General features: G+C 40.4%; 1 protein-coding gene across 1 annotated transcript in view; it reads right to left on the minus strand.

The window, feature by feature from the left end:
* CCDC30 (coiled-coil domain containing 30) overlaps nucleotides 1–26937 on the minus strand; it is a 145632-nt gene that overhangs the window by 15475 nt on the left and 103220 nt on the right. Inside the window, 4 exon segments of the mRNA XM_036745742.1 lie at nucleotides 6960–7074; nucleotides 9252–9388; nucleotides 14086–14227; nucleotides 26020–26132. Coding sequence (XP_036601637.1) covers nucleotides 6960–7074; nucleotides 9252–9388; nucleotides 14086–14227; nucleotides 26020–26132 — 507 coding nt within the window.

Consider the following 26937-nt stretch of genomic DNA (forward strand, 5'->3'; position numbering starts at 1 on the left):
GGCATATAATAAATAGGTGTTTAATAAATGCTTCTTGACTTGACTTGCTCCTTTCCAAGCCTTTTAGCAATTCCAAAAGGTGAGTTTTATGTATGTATGTACATATATATGTATATACATATATGTACACATATGTATATATGTAAGAGACAAGGGTAAGGGGAATCTCATATCCTCTCCACCTAGATAGTATGGACATGCTTATGGGCACCTTGTTACAAGCCTAGGCATACATTCAGGCTGTACAAAGCATGTCCAGGCACACTGTAGTGTCTCGATTTTTTTGGAGGGGGTGTATTTTGTATCTCATTTTAAAAGTAATTGTTAATTTAAAAAATTAAGTTGTTTTATTTTTCTAGTTTGATAAAAATGTACTTTATATCTAAGTAGTCAATAAACATTCATATTAAACAACAAAACTTTCAGGGTGCATGCCCTAATGAAACATGCTGTCCACACTTATAATTAGGCAGACAATTGATAATTCCTGATTGGTTTGCAGTGAGTTGGAGTCACAAGGTGATGATTACCTTCCTAGGACTCAGAAGGATGGTTTCTTGATATAGAAGCTATGACTGTATAGATTGTTCTCACTCCTTTTGCTTTTTTTTTTTTTTTTTACCTTTTCCCTGTGTAATGAATGCCTTCTCCGTAGGGGGTAAGAATGGCTTGGATCTTCACAGATATCCAAGATTTTTTGCTCATCTCTTGAGGCAAGGAAATATTACTTGTTTTGGGACTGGGGCGGACTGAAAGGAGAACCCATGAAAAAGAAGGGTGGAGAACATCTGGAGAAGGCGGTGGTTCCTCCCCTCCCCCAACACCTCTTCAAAGCCACACCTCTGAGAAGACTGGAGAGGTGGAAGCTAAAGGGGCAGGCAAAGAGTTATAGTCACTATCTCAGGCGGTTGGATCACTGAGTGAAAAAAAAAGTGAAGTAACTGGTCATCCTTATCCCCTTTCCACTGATTCACTTCAGCTAGATGTGACTGACACCCATTTCTAAGTGTGTCCTTTCTGGGTCTTTTTATTCTGTTAAAGACTGCATCTGGCTGATCTAATCTTATTTCTCATAAATACCTATGGCTACCTACGTACTTTGCATTTCCTTGTGTCCCTTGTTTCCTGTCACTGGGGCACAGGACAGAGCTGGTTGACACACAAGAAGAGTGATCTTTCCTAGGGCAAGGCTAGGATCCCAAACCTATCCCCCTCACCCGCAGCCCGTTGTTGAAGCATGCGTTTCATAGCTGCAATTCCAAAGGCAGAATTACTACAAACTTGGGCCTTGAAATCTGACTCATTAGACCAAGAGCAGTAACACCTAGTGTCACACTTGTTTAAAGGCCAGGCGGAGCACAGCAGATAGGGCAAGGAAGCTTACGGCCTGGGAGTAGAGAGCTGCCTCTTTGTGGACCTCCAGTTGGAGTGTTCCCAAATTCAAAAATCTGGGAAACTGTCATTCTAAAGATGGAAGACCAGTGAGCGAGGAGCCCTGTGGTTTGGAGAAACAATCCTCTGCTGTTACAGTGAGGAATATAAACACGGCAGGCCCAAAGGGAAGAGGTGCTGCTTGCTCAGTTTTGATGGGCGCAGGGCTGGACACGTTTTCTCTGTTTCTGAGTAACTTTGCGCATTTTCTGTCGCGTGAAATCAAAGCTGGGCCACATCCACTTTGCACTTTATTACCTTGAGGGCGTATGTGGAGTTTGGGACTTGGTTATTACCCTCACGCGGGGCACCTAGTTATGAGTTATGCCTAATCGATATTTGGGGAGCCCCTGGGGGTAATAACAATTAACATTAATATTGCAATTTAAGGTTTGCAAAGCACTCTACACATAATCGTGCTTGATCATAAGGGATATGTGTGATAAGATTCTCCAGTACTGATTTATATCTGACCCTGGAAAAAGTGCTGCACTCACGGGTCAGGGAGGCCCAGATTTGAATCATGCCTCACCCACTTGCCAGCTGTGTAATTCTGGGCAAGTCACTTAACCTCTCTGAGTTGCAGTTTCCTTTTCTATAAAATGAGAATAGTAAGAGATGAAAGGAGACAACGGAGATAATGCATATAAAATGCTGGGCAAACTTTATGTTGTTACTACTTAGTGTTTGATTTCAAGTTCTCTTTGTATTTGTTGAGAGTGTTAGAGGACACAAGAAGAAGAGGTGCTAGAGGGAGTCCTTCCTCTCAACCTTCCTGCTAATTCTCTCTTCCCTCTTCCTCCTCCTAACGCCTAAAGGAGGGAACCCAGAAGCCCTGGCCCCATCCCAAGCCTCAAGTCCGGGTCTACTTCCCAATGACAGGGTTCTTCTCCCCTGGCAGAGCAGAAAAAGCCACTCACACCACTTGGATGAGCAGGGAGTCACCAATTATAATCCTTCCAGGGAGATAGAGGGCTATTGTGCTTTGCCACTGTACCCTCTGGACCCCTGGGTGTTGTCATCTGACCTGATACTGTGCCCTAAGACCCCTGGACCTTGACATCCACACTGTGGCTGAGCCCACCTAACTAATGTCTCCTCCAATTACAGCAGACTATTTCTGTTTTCTATTTGTGTCCTCAGCACTTAGCACAGCATATAGCACAGAGTATGCACTCACTAAATGTCTTTTCATTCGTTCATTTATTCTTTAGTTTATAAAAAATTATTAAATTCCAAGTTCTCTCATTTGGAGGAATGGTGGTACCATTAAGAAAATATATTGTTGGGAAAGGGAATGGCAGCGACAGTGGGACTCTCCAAAGGAAATGTTCAAGAAACAGAAACACATAAGAGAGTTGTAAGTGCTGGAAACAGAGATTTGGGAGTCAACCACATAGAGGAATAATGGATAAGAACTTTGAGGTTAACAGTGTGAAGGAAAACACAGGTGTGAAGAATAAAGTCATCAAGCCTAAATATATACATATATATGCATATATGTATGGTCACCCAATGCTAGAAAGATAAAACCAGAAGATGTGCCTTGAAGTAGAAAAATCACAGGTCTAATCATGTCCCTACCCAATTCAATAAACTGTGAGGTCCCTATTGAATTTAGGATCAAATGCAAATTCCTCTGTTTGGCATTTAAAGCCCTCCTCAGCCTGCCTTAACCATTACTCCCCTTCCCACACTCCACAGCTCATCTCTGACTCTCTCCTCTGACTCTGTGCCTTTGAACAGACTATCCTAGCACGCTGGTAACATACCCTCTCCCCTTTCTGACTCACAGAATCCCTGGTTTCTTTCAAATGTCAGCTCAAGTGCCACTCTCTAAGAGGTCAATTTCCTGACTACCAATTTCTAGTACTCTCTCCAAATTACCTAATTTTTTTTTTTTGCAGGGGAGGAAGGGCAATTGGGGTTAAGTGACTTGCCGAAGGTCACACAGTCAAGTGTCTGAGTCTGGATTTGAACTCAGGTCCTCCTGACTCCAGGGCTGGTGCTCTACTCACTGCACCACCTAGCTGCCCCCAAATTACCTTGTTTTTAAAAAATATCTTAAATACATATGTTGTCTCCCTCCCCCAAAAGAATATAAGCTCCTGTAACTTTTGTTCCTGTATTCTCAGGGCCTAACACATAGGAGGGCACTTTAAAAAATGCCTGTGCATTGACTGACTGAGATAGACCTCAAAATTTCCTTGCTTTTCTCCCTCCCTTTTCTTTCACACACTAATTTTTCATTAGGCAAAGAAATCTGCAAAGTATATATTGAGTCAAACACTTCTGAATGTGGCTGTGGCATCTGCAAAGCACAGTTTGAAATTCGCGAAAGGCAGTACTAAGGGCGTATATTCTTATCATTCAGGTAGCCCAATCTAACCCGGAGCTCCTCTCTTAAGAAATCTAAGCAGCCAGTCAGTGATAACCTTCATAGAGTAAATGAGAGGCTAGTCCTATCCTCTTAAGTATCTGTAGATCATCTCCCCTGCACTAACCACTTTCTTCTTTTACCCATCTTGACCCCTTGGTGACCCACTTGTACCTTAGATTGTCCTCCCTTAAATCCGTAGACCACTTAGCACATCACTGATTGCTCCCATCCAAGCTGCAGTGTCAGCTCACTCCCAGCACTTGCTGCCTTCGCTCATACACATGTGCTGCTGAATGAAGAGGACAATGATACAACTGTCCTGACTGTGTCCACTACAGATTTATCATATGGCCTCAACTAGGCCCTCGCTGCTGCTAGGCAATCCTGCCGTAGCTCCCTTATCTAAACTCGCTCACTATCCCACTCCCCAGAGGAGCTCTTCCAAACCTTTTCATCCCTCCTCAAACCTTTCATGGCTCCCCACACCCCTGACAAGTTCTCTCACCTGAGAACCTTGTCTCATATTTTACAGAAAAAAATATGAGCTCATTTGCTATGAGCATCGTCTTCTCTCCTCTTTTTTATCTCCTGTCAGGCAGGTGCCTTCTGCCACTCTCTCCTCCTTCACCTCTGTCTCACATGATGAAGTGACCTTATTCCCTACCAAGACTAAGCCCTCTACTTGTTCAAGCAATCCCATTCTATCCTGTGTCCTCCAACAGACTGTCCTCTCCCTATTCTTTCGTTTATTTTCAATCTCTCCCTGTCTATTGGCTCATTCTCTCCACTTACAAACATGCCCATATCTCCCCCATATTGAAAAATCCATCAGTTGATGCTTCCATCTCTGCTACGTCCTGTGTCTCTTTTGACCTTTGTAGATAACCTCCTCCCAAAGGTCATCTCCAATGAGTGCCTCCACTTTCTCTCCTCTCACTCTCTTCTTTCTTCCTACAATCTGGCTCCCAACATTATTTTGACCAAAACTGTTCTTTCCCAAGTTACCAATGATCTCCAGCGGCTTTTTCTCAATTCCTACTCTCCTTGACCTCTCTGTAGTCACTCTCACCTTCTTGGTATTTTCTTCTCTAGATTTTTGAGACACCACTCTCTCCCAGTTTCTAAGATCAATCCTCTGTCTTCATTGCTGGATCCTCCTCCAGATCATAATCTCTAACTGTAGGTATCCCTCAGGGCTCTGTCCTGGGCCCTCTCCTCTTCCACCTCTATACTACTTCACTTGCTGATCTCATCAGCTCCCATGGATTTAATCACCACCTCTATACTGATGATTCTCAGATCTGCCTTTCCTGCCCCAACCTCTGTGCTGACCTCTAATCTCTTATTTCCAACTGCTGTTCAGACATCTTGAACTGGATGTCCAATAGACATCTTAAACTCAATAAATCCAAAACAGAACTCATTATCTTTCCCCCTAAACTCTGCTCCCCGCCCCCCACCATCCCTATTACTATAGAGGACAACACCATCCTCCCAGTCCCTCAGGTGTGTAACCTAAGAGGCATCCTAGATTCATCACTATATCTTACCTCCCATTTCCAACATGATGCCAAGGCCTGCCAGTTTCACCTTAGCAACATTTCTCCAACACACCCCCTTTTGACACTGCCACCGCTCTGCTATAGGCCCTCAGCACCTCATGTCTGTACCATTGCCGCTGGTGGGGCTGCCAGCCTCAAGGCTCTTCCCACTCCAAGCCCTCTTTTGTTCAGACACTAAAGTGATTTCAGGAAAATCCTTCAGGAAAAGTGTAGGTCTGACCATTTCAACCCCCTACTCAATAAACTCCAGTGGCTCCTTATTGTCTCCAGTAGCAAATACAAAATGCTCTGTTTGGCCTTCAAAGCCCCTCATAACCTAGCCCCATCCTCCCTTTTCAGTCTTTTTATACCTTACTCCCTGACAAGTACCCTTTGGGTTCCAAGCTGTTCCATAAACAGGACACTTTTTCTCTCAGCTATGGGCATTCTCTCTGGCTGTCTTCTATGCCTGAAATTCTCTAATTTACTCTGCCTACTGACCTCTCTGACTTCCTTTAAGTCCCAACTAAAATCCTATCTTTTACTGGAATTCTTCCCCAACCCCTTTTAATTCTAGTGCCTTCCCTCTGTTAATTATTTCCTATTTATCCTGTATATAGCTTGCTTTGTATGTATTTGTTTGCATGTTGTCTCCCCCATTAGATTACAGGCTCCTTGATGGCAGGGACTGTCTTTTGCCTCTTGTAGTGTTAGTACTTAGCATAGTGCCTTGTACATAGTAGGCATTTTATAAATGTTGACTGATTGATTAATATCTCTCCCAGGGTCAGTATTCATCTCTGTCTTTAACCCCCTTTCTGACTCAAATCAACACCTACAGCCTAAGACTGCCCACAGGTAGCAAACAAAGGCAAGATGATGACAACCAATTTTTACCCTAAGGTAACAGTCCACTCCCTACTCATTGGTGTCATTCTAACTGACTTTCTAGCCTGAAGGACTCTGAAGTACATTGCTGCTGCTTTCCTTAGCTTACCTCCCTACTCAACTCTGGGCTTTTCATTAGTAAAGACACTATAATATGTTATAAATCCGAGGCATAACTAGGATTTCTAATTTGGATCTTCAAAGAAAAACTTATCAAATATCTTACAGAAAAACCTGAATAAACACTTACGAAAAATCTCATAGAAAGGATTGAAATGTCAGGAGTCCCTTCTGTCTTTGGAATTCTGTGATTTTTATGTGAATTAGAATGAAGAGCTGTGGTGCACCTCCCACTGTCCCTTCCCATCCTAGCCTGTGGTATCTGCTAGACATCTTAGCTGAAGCCTTTCCTGCTGTTGTCCATTGCCTTTGTGTGACATCTGTCTTCTTGATGCACCCATGAAAGAATGCAGTAGACCAAGTGAAAACCAAGCAGTGTCCCACTAGGCATACTTAGGTGCTGAGAATTCTTTGAAGAAAGATTTGGAATAGAAGGCCATTCTGCAGGAATCATTCCACAAGTGCCTGACACTCCGGTTTGCAGCCAATGGGTTTTACTCCCCTACTGCCCACCATGAGATGAGTGGGACAGCAAAGATGACAGGAGAATAAGATGCAATCTTGAAAACTGAAGATTAAATAGGAAGCAAGCTTCTTACCTCCCCTCTTCGAACCTGGATACTCTTGAGGATTCGTTCTAGTTGGCTGACTTGCTGGGTAAGCCGATAGTTATTTTCCTGCAGTAGCTTGTTTTCTTCACCCAGGAAAAGCACTCTATGGGTAGCATAAACCAGAGGTGAAACTACAAATCTTTGTCTGAATCCTGTGTAATTCCAAGAGTTCCCATTTTTCCAGTGCCCCAGATTCTCGCCCAGATTTTGGGAACCATAATATGGCAGGACAACTCTCCAGTACCTCCATCGGATTCACTAAATAAGAATAAACAACGACTGACTGGAAATTTAATAAACACATAGCTCTTAAGTGTACAAGTGTGCTAGGTATAACCAAGAAATGTGGAAGAAACAGAAGAATCATAGGAGGTCATTGTTGGAAGAAACCTGAGACACCACCCAGTCTAACCCGAACCTGAATGGAAATATTCTCTATGGCATTTTTCACATGTAGCCTCTGTGTAGCCCACACCCCCTCCAATATTAACTATTACCATTTTTGGTCATTTTTACCAGTTTTTAGTGTGTGAAGTGAAACCTCAGTGTTGTTTTGGTGTGCATTTATTATTAGTGACTTGAAACATTTTTTCATGTGATTGTAAATACTTTGGCATTCTATTTAGAACTGTTTGTTCATAGCCCTTGACCACTTATTTATTGAGGAATTACTATTCAGGTTACATATATATGTGTGTGTGTGTGTGTGGTGTGTATACACATGCATATATACATACACTTTTATATATATATATACACACATATATAATTATATATATATTTAACTATTGCCATATTTTTAACACCAAAGCCTTATCAGAAAAACTTGATACAAAGATTTTTTTTCCTGTTCGACCACTTCCCTTCTTATCCTATATGCATTAATTTTGTCTGTGCAGAAGCCTTTCAGGTTCAAGTAATCAAAGTTATCTATTTCATCTTTTATAATTGCCTCTATCTCTTGTTTGGTTAAGAATACATCTCCTACCCACAACTGTGAGAGGTATGTGATCTGTTTCTGTTGTAATTTTAATGGTAAGATCTTTAATATTAAGACCATGAATCCATTTAGAATGTATTTTGGAGTGTGGTATAAGATGTTGGTCTAAGCCTAATTTCTACCATCGGCACCCCTTCTAATACTGTAGTTGTACCATTATGTCACTGGGACAAACCAAGGGAAATTAAATGTTATGACTACTATTTATGATTGTAACTTTAGATTACTTTGGACATGTGCCTGAATCGTCTCTTTTGGTTCACATGCAGATGATATGCAGAGTAGAAGAGTACTTCTTTTTTTTAAAAAGCATTCCTGAGGGGACCAATTCCCCCCCGCCTTTTAAGCAGTTACCATAATTCTTTATCATTTTTTTCACATCCCTTCCTTCACTACGTTTATACTAGTACTAGATAATCGATAATTTTTGGAATGTTGCTATTTTTCCCAGTAAGCAGGGTGGGGAGGGATCAGAAAATCAATCTTCCCATCTTCCCTTAAGCTACCAGCTATGTTATCAGACATAGGCATGTTATTCAAGGAATTCTGAAAGAATAATTCCAGGAATGCCTGCCAACCTGGCTTGATGCCAATGGGTTCTTTTTCCACTATTCACCATGACATTTGTCTTTGTAACAATAGAAAACATAGCTGGTACTTGTCCAGTAGTATCACTCACTGAGGTGATTGGGCCTCAATAAGGAAGCTGGAATAGAGAGGATCTCTGAGATGCCAATTCTAACAAATTATAAGTTATGAATATCTCACCCCAGCCTTCAATCCAGTTTAATCCCTGGGACATTTTAATAACAACAGGTCAATCCATGACAACAGTTATAAGACACTCATTAATGTTACTATTCCTGAAGATAATTCACTTCCCAAGGAGGGGTTTGGGGATTAGCTCATGGACACTACTTATAGCCACACTATGAACCAGTGGGTTCTAGCGGACACCATGACAGATCCGAAGTCAGGGAACTTAAGTTCAAATTTCAATTCTGCCTTTTACTCACTGTGTCTCTGAGCTTCAACTTCCTTGTGTATAAAATGGAGGGTTAGACTACATGTCCACTAACATCCCTTTTTTAGTTCTAAATCTATGATCCTTTTTTAGTTCTAAATCTATGACCCCACAAGACTGTCAAGGACAGCAAATTGTGAAATATTTTAAAGAACTGAAAAAGTGTCTCAGTTTTCTTTTTGCTTAATTAGTAGTATCATTTTTGTGGAGACATTTTGACAGAAAAGAGCCATATTCTTTGGGAATAAATCCTCACCTATTCTGGACTGAAGAGATCATACATATGTTGCCTTGTATAGTTTCATCTTGTTCTGTTAGTTTCTCTAAAAGTTGCTTCTTTTCAAGCTGCAGATTCTCATTCTGCATGGTGACTTGGTCCTGGAATTCCTTCTTCTAGGGAAAAAGAAGTTTCTTGATAGCAAACGTGTCATTGTCAAAAATCACTGTCACAGAATGAATTGTGGGTTTAGCTACATTGGCGTACAGTAGGATATAAACTCCAGGAAGGCAGGGGCTGTTTTTCATTTTTTCTTTGTATCCCCTGCAAAGTGCCTTGCACATAACAGGCAAAGAATACATCTTTATTCACTTGGATTGGTCTCTCCCTATGTCTAGTGCGACACTGCTTGGTTTCCATTTGGTCTGCTGCATTTTTTCATGGTCACATCAAGAAGACAGATGTCACACAAAGGCAATGGGCAGCAGCAGGAAAGGCTTCAGCTAAGGAGATGTCTAGCAGATACCACAGGCTAGGATGGGAAGGGATAGTGGGAGGTATACCATAGCTCTTAGAATTTCCAGAGTTGTTTTCTGTTTTTATTCTGAAGAGAAAATCTAGATTGATTTTGGCATTCTTCCTCACTAATTTTCTTACTTTAGGTACTGTTTGGACTTTGAATCTTTCTCTCCCACTTATACTTATGTTCCAAGGATCCATGATTTCATTCACTTGCATACTTCTACCAATGTCGGTCAACAGACATTTATTTAAAGTGCCAGCTATGTGCAAGGTACTGCCAGTTATGTGCCAGGTATTGCCAGCTATGCGCCAGGTACTGCCAGCTATGTGCTGGGTACTGTGCTAACTTCTGGGGATCCAAAGAAAGGGAAAAGGTGGCCCCTGCTCTGAAAGAGCTCACAGTCTAATGGGAGAAGCAATATACAAATAACTGCATACATATAAGCCAAGTTCAGAATAAACGAAATAATCAATGGAGAGAAGGCACTACATTAAGAGTCACTGAGAAAAGCCTCCTGGTGAAGGTGGGATATGAAGGAAACCAGGGAAGCCAGGAGGCAGAAATGAGGAAGAAGGGCATTCCAGGCATGAAGGACAGCCAATGAAAATACCCAGAGTTGAGATGAAGCATCTTGTTTAAGGACATTAAGGAAGCCACTAGATCAAAAAATGCATGGGGAAGGGGAGGAGGGAGTAAAATCTAAGAGTGGAAAGATAGAGGGGAGAGCTAGGTTATGAAGGGCTTGGAATGCCACAGAGAGGATTTTACATTTGATCCTGGAGGTGATAGGGAGCCTCTGGAGTTAAAGGAGCAGGGGTGACATGGTCAGATCTGGACTTTAGGAAAATCACTCTGATAGATGAGGGGAGGATGGCCTGCACTGGGGAGAGATTTGTGGCAGGGGGGCCAACCCGCAGGCCATTACAATAGGCTAGGTATGAGACTATGAAAGCCTGCACTGGTAGTGACAGTATCAGAAGGAAGTAAGGTTTGTTATCAAGAGATGTTACAAAATTCAAATAACAGACCTTAGCAACAGACTGGATATGCTGGGGGTAAGTGGGGGGAGTGAACAAAGGTGAAGGACAGGGAGGTGCAAGTGAGATCATAGCTCTAGTAGGCCTTAGTACAGGGGTGGGGAACCTGTGGCCTAGAGGGGGCCCTCTAGGTCCTCAAGTGTAGCCCTTTGACCGAATCCAAACTTCACAAAACAAATCTCCTTAACAAAAGGATTTGCTCTGTAGAACTTAGGATAGATTTTAGCCTAAGGGAAAACTTCCTCTTGAGAAAGGATCAATCTTTAACTGCTATGTCTTTTATGTCACCCTTCAATTGAAGCTCTCATTTATACTTTAATCTTCTCTAGGGAAAGTGTTCCCAGCTCTCTGAACATTTATTCAGACATCTTCTTATATAGCTGCCCAGTTTAATGTGTACACAAGTTATCTCCTGCACCTGGAATATACAACCTTTCAAAATCGTTCAGTTCTGAGGACACCTCCAATAGGAAGCCTTTCCTGATCCCACCAATTAAAAAAAACACCCTCAAACTTTTATTATGAATTAGAAAATCATCAAAAACACAAACATTTCCATAAACAAAAGTCAAATAATGGGAATTGTATGTGAAATTGTGGCTCCAGAACATGCAGATTGTGTTTTGGTGATTGTGGGCAACTGTTCCATGATCATGGTTGTTATATTATAGTTTATTTGTTGAATTCTCCAGAATATTTTGAGGTTTGTGTCTGTAGCCTGGGAGCTGGTTATCTATTTACAGAAGATAGAGAATTTCTGATATATTAGTCCAGCCACCAGGTAGTATTGTGTCAAGTGCTAATTTTTTTCAACCTGCAGTGAAACATTGTATACTTTCTACTGTTTCCTTACAGAATCTGCATTGATCACTGTACCCAGGGTCCTGAAATTTCTGATTATGGTGGCTCAGTCCTCAATTGCTGGACCCTTCTATTTCTATAAAAAGTGTGTATTGCTCAGCCAGAAGAGTGTCTTTGGTTGGTTGAATTCATGTGAATGTCACTCATAGAGGGCTTTTTGATTTCATTCTTGGATCTTATGTGTTCATTAGGCTCCATCTGGGGGTAAACCATTTCTGGCTAACATTAGACAATTTCACAGGTATGTGCCTATCATCACCACTTGCTTGGCGAAGTGATGGCTGCTTATAACAAAAATATTTCTCTAAGTTTTTAACCTATTTATTATGCATTCTGAGATGTCTATCAATCCTATTCCTTATTTTTTGTTTTGTTTTTACAGAAAAAGTTTTCATCTTTCCATAGCCACCTCAGTGTGATGAGTCCTGCATTTCACTAAAATTATGTGATTTTTTGCTAGGCTACTTTCCAAATCTGTTACAGTTCATTTTACAGTTTCAAAAGTATATATCAAGACTGGTATTGCTAGTTGCTTTAAATGTGTTCTTCCCACTCAGCCTTGCTTTTAGGATGCCAACAAGTCTCCTGTTATGCATAGCAACAGCTTTCTTCTTGATAGCTTTATGCTTGATGTGTTTTATCTGGAGAAAAATAAGGCATTTGTAGGGATCGCCATGATCCATTGGTTCAATTTAGCCTCTGGATTCAAGCTCATAGTCTTTAATCTGTATCTTCCCTTAGAGGATATAAAGAAATTTATTCTTACTGAGTTCAAATGACATTTTAACATCAATTGAGAAAGGTTCTAAAAGATGGAGAAGCTATGGGATATATTTTTCTGTGGATCTTTATAACTTAATGTCATCGTGTACATCAATCAAGCGATTAATAAGATGCTTTGGTATAGCTCCTTCATCTTTAACTAGGAAGCCACAAGCAGATACTTTAGGAGAAAGAATAATATGTTTAAGGCTAGGCAGAATCAGAAGGGGCTTCCTGGAAAGTATCATGTTTTAGATAAATTGCTGTTGGTACTATGATGTTGGTGGCATCTTTTAAATAGGGTATAGTTTTCCATGTAAATTATGATTGTTCCTAGATTCCTGGAATAATCCCCAGAACTAGGCCTATGGGACAGTATGATCAAAGGCACAATTACATAATCTGCAAAAAGCATACATTTTTTAATTAAGGGGGAGAATGTAGTGGATGTGCCCATATACTGTACTCTCCTGTGCCTCCACTGACTTTATTGATAAACATCTTGTCTTACATTAAAGAAATTTCTCAATAGAGGTGTAAAAATGCTAACTGAAGAAGACTGTGCTCTGACGCTGACTAGTTCCTGAAAAAGGTGTGAAATGTCCTTAATAAGAAATGAAACTCTTACTATGAACTGGTGTCCTGAGTCACCCAGGACACCACGCTGAGGATGACCGATTAATTCAGGGTCAGTTCAAATATCTTTGGAAGGAGATGTGGTACTAGGGAAGGTAAGGAGGAGGGAGGACAATGAAGATCTGTACCTTGTACTTAGCCTTGAAATGGAGGGAACAAAGAGGAGACTCAGAGCAAAAGTTCAACATCAAGACAAAGACAGAAGAAAGATTATGCGGAGATATGGACTTGGATCCCCAGAGCGGAGGCCTGTATACCTGCACGGCCAGGAACTGCAGGAACTTGAGACAGGAGTGTAGAACAGACGAGTTCCTTGACCAAACAGAAGATGTCCTGGATTATATAGAAGTTAGGAGCCATGAAGCAACAAGGGACAGAGTCATGATGCAGAGGAGCAAATTCAGACTATTTTTCCTTTCACGGGTACATATGGTCTGTGTAGATCCAGGAGCTCTTTAGAAAGAAGGATCCTTAACCCCAGGGAAACCTAGACACAAGCCAAATTTTGCTATTCCCAGAGGAAAATCTGAGGGGAGGCATGAGCCAAAGAAGTGTGGTAGTGAGAAGACTCCCAGATTGAACCTGTTCCATGTAAGGCTAGACCTGTGGTTCTAAGCCATAGTTTACAGTGACAAACTATATTGGATTTTTATAGGCTTCCTGAAGTCTATTCTCTTTTTAGTTTCAACTGTATTGCTTGGATGACAGCCACGAAGGCAGTGAAAAAAAAAGCTGTGGTTATTTAGAGAGAGGAAAACACCGAAATCTGACACAGACAAGTAACTATATAAAGAATAATAATCGCCTGATCTCCATCTCCACTGAGAATAAGGGTTATTGGGCTTGACCTGCAGCAGGAATATTTACATTAAATATAATTTAAGATAAAGCCCATGATAAATTCATTTTTGGCTTTGTACCCCTGGTGCCTACCACAGTGGCTGATACTTAGCAGGCACCTAATAAATGGAATAACTAGCTTTTCTCTTCTACACAATCCTCTATCCCTACCACCCATGCCATCAGGGCGCTACCCACTGTGTTTTCTTCTTACCTTTTCCATCAGTATCTGCATCCTTTCAACTTCATTTTCAAGTTGTTTAATCCTTCCATCTCGTTGTTCTACTTCATTTCTTAAATGTTCCTTGGCTTTCCGAAGCTTGGCTTTATGGTGATGGTGTTTCTCATTATAATTTCTGTGGAAATAAACACAAGTTTATAACCGTAACACAATATCAGGATCTACCTTGCCCTTCCTCACCCATCTCCTTGATTGGCCTTTATCTTTCTGTCCGGGAGATCTTGGTGGCAGGTACTGACCTTTGGCTTCCCTCACATCTGCCCCAAAATGGTATGAGGAATTGAACCCCTGGGGGCAGAAAGTTCAAGCACTTTGTTAGTTCAAAGTTTGCTTGGGATGTGCCATTCTGAAGAATCTCTGGTTTCTACCACTTACTTCGACCCCTGTTCTGACTTAGGACTAGTCGGATAACTCTCATCTCCTACCTCTGAGTGATGTCACTTAACTGCTTTGTGCCTCAGTTTCCTCATTTGTAAAATAAAGGAGTTGGACAAGATGACCTCTAAGGTCCCTTCCAATTGTAAATCCAAAATCTCATAATCCTATAAAACTACTAGTGTGGATGAATCTGTGGAGCTCATTTTGAAACCGCAACATTTTGTGTATTCTTAAGTACCTTGGAACCCTATTATAATGCTGGACTCCTTGCAACTGAATAAAGTAATGGCCTTTTGGGGCTTTAGGAGCAAAAACCCATTTGCATGGGGTCTGAGACAGACCTTTACAACAAATTATGTTCTACAGCAGACAGCTAAATCATAGACTTATTGGAAGCAATATTAGGGGTCATATTAGGGGTTGGAGGGTTCAACCTTCTCAGTTAGGTGACTTGCCCAAGGTCACACATACAGCATATATAGGATTCAACCTCAAGCCTTGTGACTTTAAATTCAGAACTCTTCATTGCCCCTCACTGCCTCTAAAAGATATTCTAATGGCTTGAATACTCTTTCAATGAATTGGCCTTTGTCACTTTTTCTAAACGTCAAAGGAGCAAAGATGTGGGGGTAGAAGTGATCAAGGAGGCCACCTAATCTAACCCCATAATTTTCTAGATGAAGAAACTGAGGTTTGGGAAGGTTAGGTGACTTGTCCAAGGTCACACGAGTAGTAGGTATCATGGGTGAGATTTGAACCCAAGTCCTCTGACTTCAGAGTTAGTCTTCTTTCTACTATACTAGGTTGCCTCTTCTATATTAAGCAAAATACCAGTGTACATTTTATTCATTTTGCGTATTAGATTTGAGGTCCTCTAAATGTTTTTATTTGTAAAGAACATGATACTAATTGAATAAAGCCCCTACACTACACAAAGGCTGAAATCATAATAATGCAAAAAACTGAATAGAAAAACAAAATGAATATAATACTAACTAATATTGTTCAGGTTTTGGACATGCTGGACAGGCAGGCCATCAAATCAATCGATCAATACGTGTATGTTAGACAACTGTTAAAGACGGAAAATTGGTTGACCTCAAAATTGAGCAGGAGGAAGCAATAAGGTTGGACCCTTGATTTCTCATTTGGCAAAGTACACAGAGCTTTCAATGATCCAATCACCCCTACCTGGAATGTATTCCTTGCTTGATGCTGCCTTGCAGAATTCTTATTACCTCCTGTCAAGGCACATCTCAGCTATCATTCCTCTGTGAAGCCATCTCTGATTTCTTTGGCAGTTCTCTCCTTCTCAAATTATCTTGTATTTATTTATCTATATTCATATTATTCCCACCTCCCCACCTGTCACCGTAGGTAGAATGTAAGCTCCTTGAAGAGAGGTACTGCTTCCTTTTTGTTTTTGTATTCCTAGCACCTAGCACCTACCCTCCTACAACACAGGAAGCATTTAATGAATGTTTATCAGACTGAATTGAAACTACCCACGGCTGCAAAAGCCCCTGTCTTTAATACCAGTTAATCTGCTGGTGATGCTACATGAGTGGTAATTATAGAGCAGAGTCTCTAGAGAAACAAAAATTACAAATAACCTAAAAGGAAATAGGAAGATGTCTGTGTCTACATCACACCCCCAACAATGACGTGTACCTAAAGTAGTGGAAAACCCTTTATCAAGGAACACAAACAAGGAAGTAGAACAAATTGGTACAAGGAATGAGAGATAACAGATGGAAGACGTGAGTGGGTACAGTGGTACTGTTGAGAACAAAGGGAAAGCCTTCAAGGCTTTGGAAAGATCAGCTATTCATAGGAAATCATGGACAAGAATCACATAGGATGAAAAGGCTGGGGTTGGTTTTGATCTCTATCAGTCAGAGAAGGAGCCTGATCTAGGAAATTACAGAGCCATGAAAGTGACCAAAGCCTAAACCATAGGAACTAAAAGAGTTTAGTGCTCAGTAACCTCCATGTGTGCATAAAGAGCAGAAAGGACAGAGACTTGTGTGTGGGCAGAGTCACCCTGGATGCAGTAAAATACGACCACAGAGATGATCTGACCACAGGGAAGGGGTCACACCATTACTACTGGGGCACCTCAAAAATCAGGTCTGACTTTATTTCAACTCAGCAGGGACTCAGAAAATGGAATCTTATGATCCCTGATCCTTAAATGACCTCAGAGAGCATCTACTCCAATCAGTGTCTGAAAAGAAATCCTTTATAAAAATGCCCAAGTAGCTGCTCATGGAAGAATTATATGGTATCCCCATTAAGTGATTTAAAAAATAACTGAGGTTTTTATACACAAAGCTAAAGGACGGTCATCCCACTCCTCTGCCCAAAAGTCTTCAGTAGCTCCATACTGCCTTTAGGACAAGTCACTGCCTGGCATTAAGGCCCTCCATAATATGGTGCTACCTTATCTTTAAAACTAGCCTCATCTTATAGAGGTCTTGTACATATTCCATAATACAGCCAAAATGTGATAGTCTTGTCCACCAAACACACTCAGCACTTTGTCACACTATTCCCTATTCCTCACCACCACCACCACCCCACCCCGGTGAATTCAGACCTATCCTTTAAAGCCTATCTCAAACGCCATCCAAATCCAAACTTCAAATGCAGCCCTTTGACTGAATCCAAACTTCACAGAACAAATTTGTTCCAAAGTTTGGATTCAGTCAAAGGGCTGCACTTGAGGACCTAGAGGGCCACATGTGGCCTTGAGGCTTCAGGTTCCCTACCCTTATAAATCTAACCCTTTTTGGATTTTGCACAGCAGTTACGTATGCCTAATAAATATTTGCTGTTCATGAATTTGACCGATTCTGATTGCTTCTACAGAGAATTACCATTCTGTGACTTCTCTTGCCTTTCAAAACTGTTGTTAAACCACTTGAACTTGATCTCACTTGCATATGCAGTCTCTGGAGGACCCCCTATTGCATAAGCCCCCAGAAAATCTACACCAAGTTGCGGAGGGGTCTGTGGGTCAGCACTCACTCAAAACTGTAACTCTATTTTGGGCTGGACAGCTGGGGAGCTCTTTCTACACGAAGGAAAATTTCTCTGGTGGTTATGTTGATTGAGAGTGAACTGGCAGTCTGCAGCCATGGATCAACAAAGGTGTCCCTGTCTTCCTGTTGGGAGGGCTTCTCTCTCCTCTCTGGGTCCCAGCACATCTTCAAGCAGCCACCAGCTCTGCCCCTAGTTCCTTGGTTGTGGAGAGCTATGAGAAGTAGTTCAGGGTAATTTGCATAACCTGGATCAGCTATCCAGGAAGAATAGAGGGAAAAGTAAAACAAAGTTGATGTTGACGTCTCCTGTCACGATTGTGTTACTGTGTATGTCTTCTTGAAGTTCAGATGACGTTTCCTTTGTGAATTTGGATGCTAAGGCATCCAAATATAAGTTTATTACTGATACTGGTTTGTTGACTATGGTTCCTTTAAGCATAATATAGTTTCCTTGTTTATCTCTCTATTTTTTGAATGTTTGTTCTTGCTTTGTCAGCATGATTGTCAGTCCTGCTTTTATGGATTCATTTGATGCATAGTAAATTTTGTCCCATGCCTTGTTTTATTTTTTGTGTCTTTGTTTTTTAAATATGTTTCTTGTAAGCAACAGACCGTAGGGCTTCATTTTCTTATCCAATCTGTCATTTTGCCCCCACTTTATTGGATTGTTTAATCCATTTGCAGTTAAAGTTAGAAGAATTAGGTTTATATTTGAGGAAAAACAAATGGAAAGAGAGTGGGAGTGCCTACCTAAACTCCCCAAAGACCTAATGGGAGCTGCTAACCAGGGGTTGAGCACACCGTCCAGCCATTTAGGAGGGAGGAGATAAACAGGACGGACTCATCGTGAGCCAACCCAGAGTAGAAGATTCAGACATGTGGTAGTCTAAGAAAGAGTCATTCCCAAACGTACTAGAAAAGACCCTTTGCATGAAGGGTGACATTATGATTGGGACTCAGATGTTCAACAGCAGAAAGTATAGAGAAAGTGGACTGATTCTGGATTTAGAGACATGGAAGAGCTGACACCCTGGTAGATGACAGTCTGGTTACCAGGTATATACCAGATATACCATATAATCAATAGGCCTGCTGTACAACACCTAGACCTTAGAAGTGACTCACACCAATTTCTGGGGAGTAGTAACTAGAACAGAAAACAGCAAAACAAAGCAAAAAATGTGATTCAGTAGGAAGAGAGAGAGGTGGAAAGCTTTTAGCAAATAAGTAATATGGTACAGACATGGAATAGAGCTACTGGCAAAAAAAAAAATAATGATAGTGCCATAACAGAGCTCTAACACAGAGGAATGAAGCCTGGGTTCTTCCCTTTTATAGTAGCTAACTAGGATTTATATAGCACTTTAAGATTTGCAAAACACTTTACAAAGGTTCTCTCATTTGATCCTCAAAATAACTCTGTCAGATACTATTAGGCCCATTTTACAGAAGAGGAGTCTGAGGCAAACAGGGTGAAGTGACTTGCCCAGGGTCACACAGCTGGGAAGTGTTTGAGACCAGATTTGAACTCAGGAAGATGAGTCTTCCTGACTTCAGGCCCAGCATGCTATTCACTGTACCACCTGATAACTATCTTAGACCCATCAAATTAAATCAATATATAATTTGATAATTGATGTTTTTTGCAAAGATGGGCAATAGGTGAATAAAGTGAAAAATATGTAGGAAAATATGAGAAAGGTCAAAGTCTTATTGATTACACAGCAGCCTCTTAACTATATGTTACATATATTTCAATAAAAGAATTATTATTTGTGGCAAATATCAAGTACCACTACAAAAAAGATTTATACTATATTACCTGATATTACTTTGGTGCTTCAGCTTTTGTTTACTGGCAAATGATATGTTCTATAGCCAGATCCATCACAACAAAGTGTGAGGTGTGGTTCTTTTTTTTGTTTTTTGCTTTTCTTTTTTTTTCAAAATTGACAACAGAAAAGAGGTCTGGGAGAAACATAGATACTCACAACATGAGAGGCTGAGGGTGGGTAGCAGTAGTAAGGAGTGTAGTGAGGCCTGTAGCCTGGGACAGGAGGGACTTAGTCAAGACAGAATTCCCTCTATAACCCAGGCCCTCCAGTGGGAAAATAGTGCCTTACATGTGGAAGCCTGTCTACTTCTTTACTGCAAGGTAGGCCATCATGTTATTCACCAAGATGTATTAGTTTTTAAAAGCTAAATGCAATTTCAATTTAGTTTTAACTTAATGTGTGAGACCAAGACATGATGGCAGTGGAGAAAGGGAAGGTGTTCTGGTCAGGAAGATGAAGGCATCCAGTTACCCTAGGTACTTGAACACAAATAGACTAAGAATGCTGCTTACTTTGTGTTCAAGAAAGATGTCCAAACTAACTTAAAATCTAACATTGATATGCATTTATCTTAATCCCTTCTATCAGAGATGATTTGAAGGTGAAAGGGCACTGAGGCCACAAGCTAAGCCATGGCTGTTCTGCCTTTCTATATCACCAAGGGTTGCTGGGAGGGAAAGAAAGTTCTAATACAAAGTTTAAGAAGAAACTCTAATCTTTCTCTGGTGTTTTAGCAACCTAACATCACCAACAGCCATGAATGGACTCTATAAAGAGCTGCTGGCCTAATGGATGTAGGCAGGGATAAGGAAGAGAGGAAGGTAGTTTTGTGGAGAGCCAAGTGCCCTCGGATGAAACTGGCAGTGCAACTATAATGTTGGGGAAGACTGGATCTGTACAGTGACCAAGTTATTTTTCTTGAAGAAGTCACAAGCTTTTACAGATTCCATACCAAAGTTAACTTTGAATTCCACATCTTCAGTCTAGGTCTCATAGATGGGCTCCCCACACATCGCAGGAAATATAGTATATATTCAGTATGGATGAACCTGGGGGTGCTACTATGAGTCAAAGCAATGGTGGAAGTCTAAGGATGGTACCTAGCTGCCTGAAGAGCAGACTTCCAGACTTGATGAGGATATCAATAACCCCACTGTAACACTTGAAGGAAGCCTCCATGGCATGCATGGCAGCAGTGTCAGTGGGATTTTTGGTTAAGAGGCTGGTGGTGAAGCCCCACAAGCTATGTGTAAAAGATGGAAGCCTCCCCAGTAATAAAGTGCTGCTTCACATAGCCTCCACTTGGTAGTCTTTTTGGCAGGCTCCCAAGAGAGAATAACACAATCAGTTCCATCCAGGACAAATCACTGCTCTTAGGACATGCAGGGTGTGGTGGCTTCTTCTCCTTCTCCTTCTCTGAGAGGGGAAGGCAAGGCAATTGGGATTAAGTGACTTGCCCAAGGTCACACAGCTAGTAAGTGTGTCAAGTGTCTGAGGTCAGATTTGAACTCAGGTCCTCCTGACTGCAGGGCCAGTGCTCTACTCACTGTGCCACCTGGCTGCCCCCGGGGTGTGGCTTCTTACTCATGCTAGCTAGTACCTGAGTGGCCCAAATAACAGATTTTCCAACTTGATTACATCTTTTAATGACTGTAGTATGAGCAAGAAAGATATTTGTTGCACAGATCACAACATCCAGGTCTCCAGAGCCACCATGACACTATCACTGGCTTCCCGTATCTCATCGCATCTTCGGACTTCCTTCATGGCTTTCAACCTTGCTGGTGATATTAATGTTTTTTACTCATTCTCTAAGGACCTTTATGACAACAACTGCCTTTCAAAGGAAAGATATAAACACCGTGTCCACATCTGTTCTGTTCCACAGTATATAACTCTTTTAAATCCTCCTCAGAAAATTGCAGGCAAGTCTGCACTTGCCCTAGGAGGGTTCACATCCTTCTTGCTGCCCAAAATCTTCCCATTCTCCACCTCGGTCACAAGGAAACCACTAACTTTTCACTTTACAAATAGATGAAGCCATTGTCCACCAAGATTTTGCTGCCAGCTTCCACCCCTTTATAAATATTTTTGGAATACTGTCATCACATGTCTCCATGCATACATGGTCCATGGTGATCTTCAGAGTCCTGCCCTCTTCCACTCCACTTCAGCTGTGCCGCTGCCCATGATGAGTCCAGTATCTGGTCCTTTGGTTCTCAGTGCTATAGCCATAAGCTGGTGAAGAATGGCTTTAGAAATTAAGTTCTCTGTGGTTTTTTGTACATTTGCAACGATCTCCGCTTGGTGCTCACGACTTCTGGGGAAATGTTTAGACAAGCAACATGCATTCCAGCTTTATTCATCTCTTTCAACATTTCCACAGAAGGGGATGCTCGACCTATTGTACATGTGACATCAATGTTTCGGACATTGATGTGCCTTAAGCTGATGTCCAGATGACATATGTGCTCCAAGGAAAGTGTCCACCTTGGCAGTGTTGTAGCTCCTGGTTCCTACTTTATTGGGTGACTTTGCCATGGTTACAATTCTTTGATTTTCAGGCTTTTTCTCAGCACCTTTTGTCTCACTTAAAATTATTGGAAGGAACACCCTGAAGGATAGAATGCCCTCATTATGTATCATTCTTCTGATTACAATTTAAAAGACAGGAAATGATTCATTACAGTGGATCATTCCTAAATCACTTCTGATAGCAAAAAATCAAAATTAGTACAAAACTAGAATAAAGAATAAAAATGAGAAAAATATATGACATGCAATTAAAATAATTTCCATATGACCTATTTAAACAAATAATTGATGCTGGAAAGTGGGAAATGAATGGAGGAAAGGATATAAATAATGGTCATAACAATTTCCTACAGAAATTTAATCAATGCAAATAAATACAATGTAAATAAATGAGGGTGTCAAAAAAGCCTAAAAACTGCCTAAGTGAAGAAACTTAATCATTGCTAAATAGAGAGACTCGGCAGCCAAGGGCAATGATAGCTCAGAATTGATTAATTTGTTAAATATAAGTAAACTGTTTCATAAAACAGAGAGGAAAATGGAAGGATTAAAGTTCAAAGGAAGTATGGTACTTACAATTAAGTAAAGTAGCTCTGAAGGCACTTAAAGATGAAATCAGAAGTAGGACACCAAATGAAAAATGGAAAAGAAAAAGATTTTATAACAAAGTCTTTTCATCATCAAAAACAGTGTGGCTACAGCATTTGTACTCTATTGAACTTCACAATTACAAATGTGCTGGTGCTGCTTGAAGAAGGAAAACTGGCACAGAGGAAAACAAAAAAGGGAAAAGCAACTGGATATGAGGCCAACTCTGTAGAGGAGGTCCATGCTGTAAATGATACAATATTGAGGGTGCTGAGGGCTCAATTCTCAAAGTATTTGTGGTGAGGGAAGATAGCAAAGGTGTGGAAAAAATTTTGTACCTTTTTATTACCAAAAAAAGTTCAACAGATGGGAAGACAGAAATACCAATGCATTGTTGGTAGAGCTGTGAATTAGACCAATTGTTCTGGATTTTAGTTTGGAATTTTATAAGAGAAATGAATTAAATGGTCTAGACTCTTTGACGTCAAAGAAATGAAATAGAAAATAAGGGTCCAATATACACCCAAATATTCATAGCAGCAATTTGTGGTGGCAAAGAACTAGAATAAATGTGTGTCTATCATCTAGGAAAGGGCTGAAAAAACTATGGCATATGAATTTGTAAAAAAATGACAAATGTGAAGAATTCAGAGAAAATTTGTATGAACATCTGCAGAGCAAAATTAGAGCCAAAAGAATGAAAAATACACAATAGCTACAATGACGTGAATGAAAAGATCCCTAAAAGGAAATTGAATTCCCTTGTGCAACTTCCTTTTGAAGTAATGGAAAAGCCATTAAATTCCCAGAGAAGAAGTAACGAAATTCCCTTATGATAGAAAAGTAGGAGACTATGAAGACATTATTGGGTATGGTGTCAGATACAGTCTCTGTATCAGATGTTTTTGTTTAACTGGTTTTCTTTGTCACAAAGGAGGGTTCAATATGGGGGCAGAGTCAGGAAATGACTATGTTGTAAAGATAAAAGACATCATTAAAGTGTATTTTTAAAAAAGGCAACCGATAGAACTTCAAAAACTACTGTATCAACTCATACCTATTTTCTCATCTCTATAAATGTAACGGGGATCTGATGCATGTGCAGACATGACCAGTTTGCCGAGATGGTGTCATTCACATGGAGGATAATAGGGAGCTGTTTCTGTGAGAATTATGAGGACTGGAATATTATGGACATTCTATACCTCATATGTGTAAAACAGGGATAATAAGAGTCTTCCCTCCCAGGGCTGTTGTGAGGACCAAATGGGATAATATTTATAAAGGGCCTTGCACAGTGCCTCACACATAACAGGTGCTTAATAAAGGCTTGCTTTCTTCTTTTCCCAGACACCATCCATACCTGCTCCAATCTCTCCAAGGCATTTCCCTTGCATAACATCAAGATTTTCTTGGAAGCAGCCTCCTAGTATCCTAGAGGAGATGCACATCAGCAAGCCGATGGGGGTCTACCGATATAACGGATTCTCATTTCATAAAATTTTGTGAAAATAACTTACATACATATCAAGGGCATCCTTTATGAGGATGCTAGAAAGGAAAAGGCTATCTTGCGCAAGTGATATTCTGCAGTAGATGACATTTTTACCAACTAAAAATGAACTGAAATAGGGAATACAAGATCCCACTATGCTTACTGTTTGCTGACTATAAAAAACATATTTTGCAGAGTAAAATGACACCTTAAAGGCTCCTCTACAATAAGGAGTCTCCTACACATGTCAAAAGTAGTTCAGATTCCTGGAAAGATATAAGCAACAATAATGATAGCATTCATGGCTGACATTTGTATATGCTTTCATAGCTTGCAATGATTATTACATATGTTATCTCCTCTACTGTAGAAGCAGCTGTATGACAACTTTCTGATTATTACTATCAAATGAAGCATAAGACAGGGAAACATATGCCTGTCAAAGATGTTTCCTATTAGCATGGAGAAGAGCCAATGCAGAGTCAAAGGGATGGTGAGTTTAGCTTGTCCTGCTAGATGCTCCTGTTTGTAGATGACATTAGATTTGTTGTATCAAACCCTGGAACACTGCAGAAAATCCTAAGGAGATCCCACATACAGTAGTTTGGCTTAACTAAGGAAGAAAAAAATCAAGTGGATGAAGAATACCAACTATCCAAACTATCATGTGCAGCTGGATAGACAGCCTAGAGGGCATATCTGTCTCTCTAGCTACATATCCATATGTACACGTATCTGTAAACTTGTCACTCTATATTTATACGTGGACAGACATGGCAAATGAACAGTGACCTGAGCCAAACATTGAAGAGGAAGAGAACAGTGAGCTGACTTGCCTTTGGGAAACTGTAAAGCTTTTCTAATGACCTCAAGTTTTAAATAACATGATTCTTCCTTGGAATACTGATCATAGAATAAAGGACAGTAAGGAAATACAGAGAAGGTGTGAAGTATGTATTTGCAACATATTACAAAAAGGAATTACATAGAAACAGAGTAAAGGATGAAAGAAATGTATGACTGGAAAAAAAAAGACTGGTCATGTAGTAAAAATGAGAGATCTCTTAGATGGCCTCTATTCTCTACTGATCTTCTTGTGATGCTAAAAGAACCTGAGGAAGGCCCCCTGCAGCAAACTTATGGAAAGAGTTAAGGACAACCGTAGATGAGGTGTGATCTCCATTGTTGGTGGGAATACCCACCACGATGAAACCAGAGATCCCCTGGAGTAGGGGAGTACAGTAGGACAGATGGCCAAAAAGTAGAGAGAGGTTTCTTCTGACCCAGAAAGGAATAAAAACTGAAAGCCCTGGAAGAGGCTTTGCCCAGACACTGGGAAAGGAGAAAAGGAGACCATATTTCTAGCTAAGGAGACAAGCAGAGACTGGTTAGTCTTTGAAATAACTACTGATAGAGTCTAAATGGACTCAGGAAGAGTTCCTGCCCCAGAGAAAAACAAACAGTAGTGAGGTAAAAGTATCACGGGGCAAACACATAACTATAGGGTGAAGTCCAGACAGAGGTGGAAGCACCAGCTCTCAGATCTGACAATCTGAATGCCCCATAACAGTTTTTAATTGAATATTGGAAGGGATATATATCCCTTCTTACTTAGCCCAAAACAATTATTCTATGAGTTAGATTTAACATAGATCTGCTTTCTGGATGAATTATGATTCTGGATTTATTACTGGAATTATTATTAATGCTACAATTATTTATCAATTTCCTTTTCTGTAAAATAATGGGATCTTGTGAGATGTTCTCTAAGATATTTTTGAACTCCTAATTCTATGAATTTATAATAATACCTTACATTTATATAGTGTTTTACACCTTTAAAATCTCTTTTGATTCAATCTTCATAATAACTTTGTGAAATAGATAATATATCATCATTCACATTTTATAGAGAAAACAGAGCAAAATGATTTGCAACTAAGAAGTGGGGGAACCTGGACATGAACTCAGGTCTTCTGACTTCTAGTTGAGTGGATCATCTTTACATTGCATCCTGCTGCCTCTTATTTACCTCATAAGGACACCAAGCTGCTTCAAAAATTGTCTATATTCTTGTCTTAAAGAATCATTCTCTTGTTGTAACACAGACAGCTTCTCCGAAAGTTCCTGATTGTTCTTAACTTGCTGGAAAACAGAAGAATTTTGTACACAGAACTTAAGAAAATTATTTGGTAAAAATTAATCCTAATGGTTACTTACATAGATCATTAAGATATTTAAATGATAAACTAAACTATAAAGAGGAAGCACAGAGGAAGAGGAGAACAATATCAAACAATGGCCAACAGGGCTCATTCAAAGTAAGTTATGTAGCCACAAAGAGAAGGAAGAAATGAAGGTGGTATGGTAGACAAAAGACAAATGACCCAATCTGGTGAGATCTCTATGTTTATCCATATCCATATCCATATCCATATCTATATCTACATCTATATCCATATCTACATCCATATCCATATCTATATCTGTATCTATATCTATATATCCATATCTATATCCACATCCACATCTCTCTATACACACACACATATAAGTGTGGAGGAGTTTAAAAAGAAAGATAAGGGAGGCTATATTGGAAGAGAACAGAAGACAAAGGACCTTAACTGTTGGGGCACTGGACACGAAGGAGGAATCAAGTGAAATCATGTCAATGACTCACTGCAAACCATGACCTTCCTCAGGAATCCATGATTTCATTAGTGTAGATGCTCCCTCAACCAGCACAGATCACAACCCCTCTGTACCTTAACAGATGGTTTTTGCAAGTTACTGTGACTCAAACTTCATCACCAGCTTGGTGATGAGCCTCTCTGAACTTAGCTAGGCCAGTCATTGGACAAGAAACACCACTGGGAAACCCTTCCAGTTCTGACGGAGCTTGTACTCCATTGTCATAGCCTTTGAGAACCCAAAGTCACTGCCACACCAT

This window comes from Trichosurus vulpecula, chromosome 2, assembly GCF_011100635.1.
Source record: "Trichosurus vulpecula isolate mTriVul1 chromosome 2, mTriVul1.pri, whole genome shotgun sequence".
NCBI lineage: Eukaryota > Metazoa > Chordata > Mammalia > Diprotodontia > Phalangeridae > Trichosurus > Trichosurus vulpecula.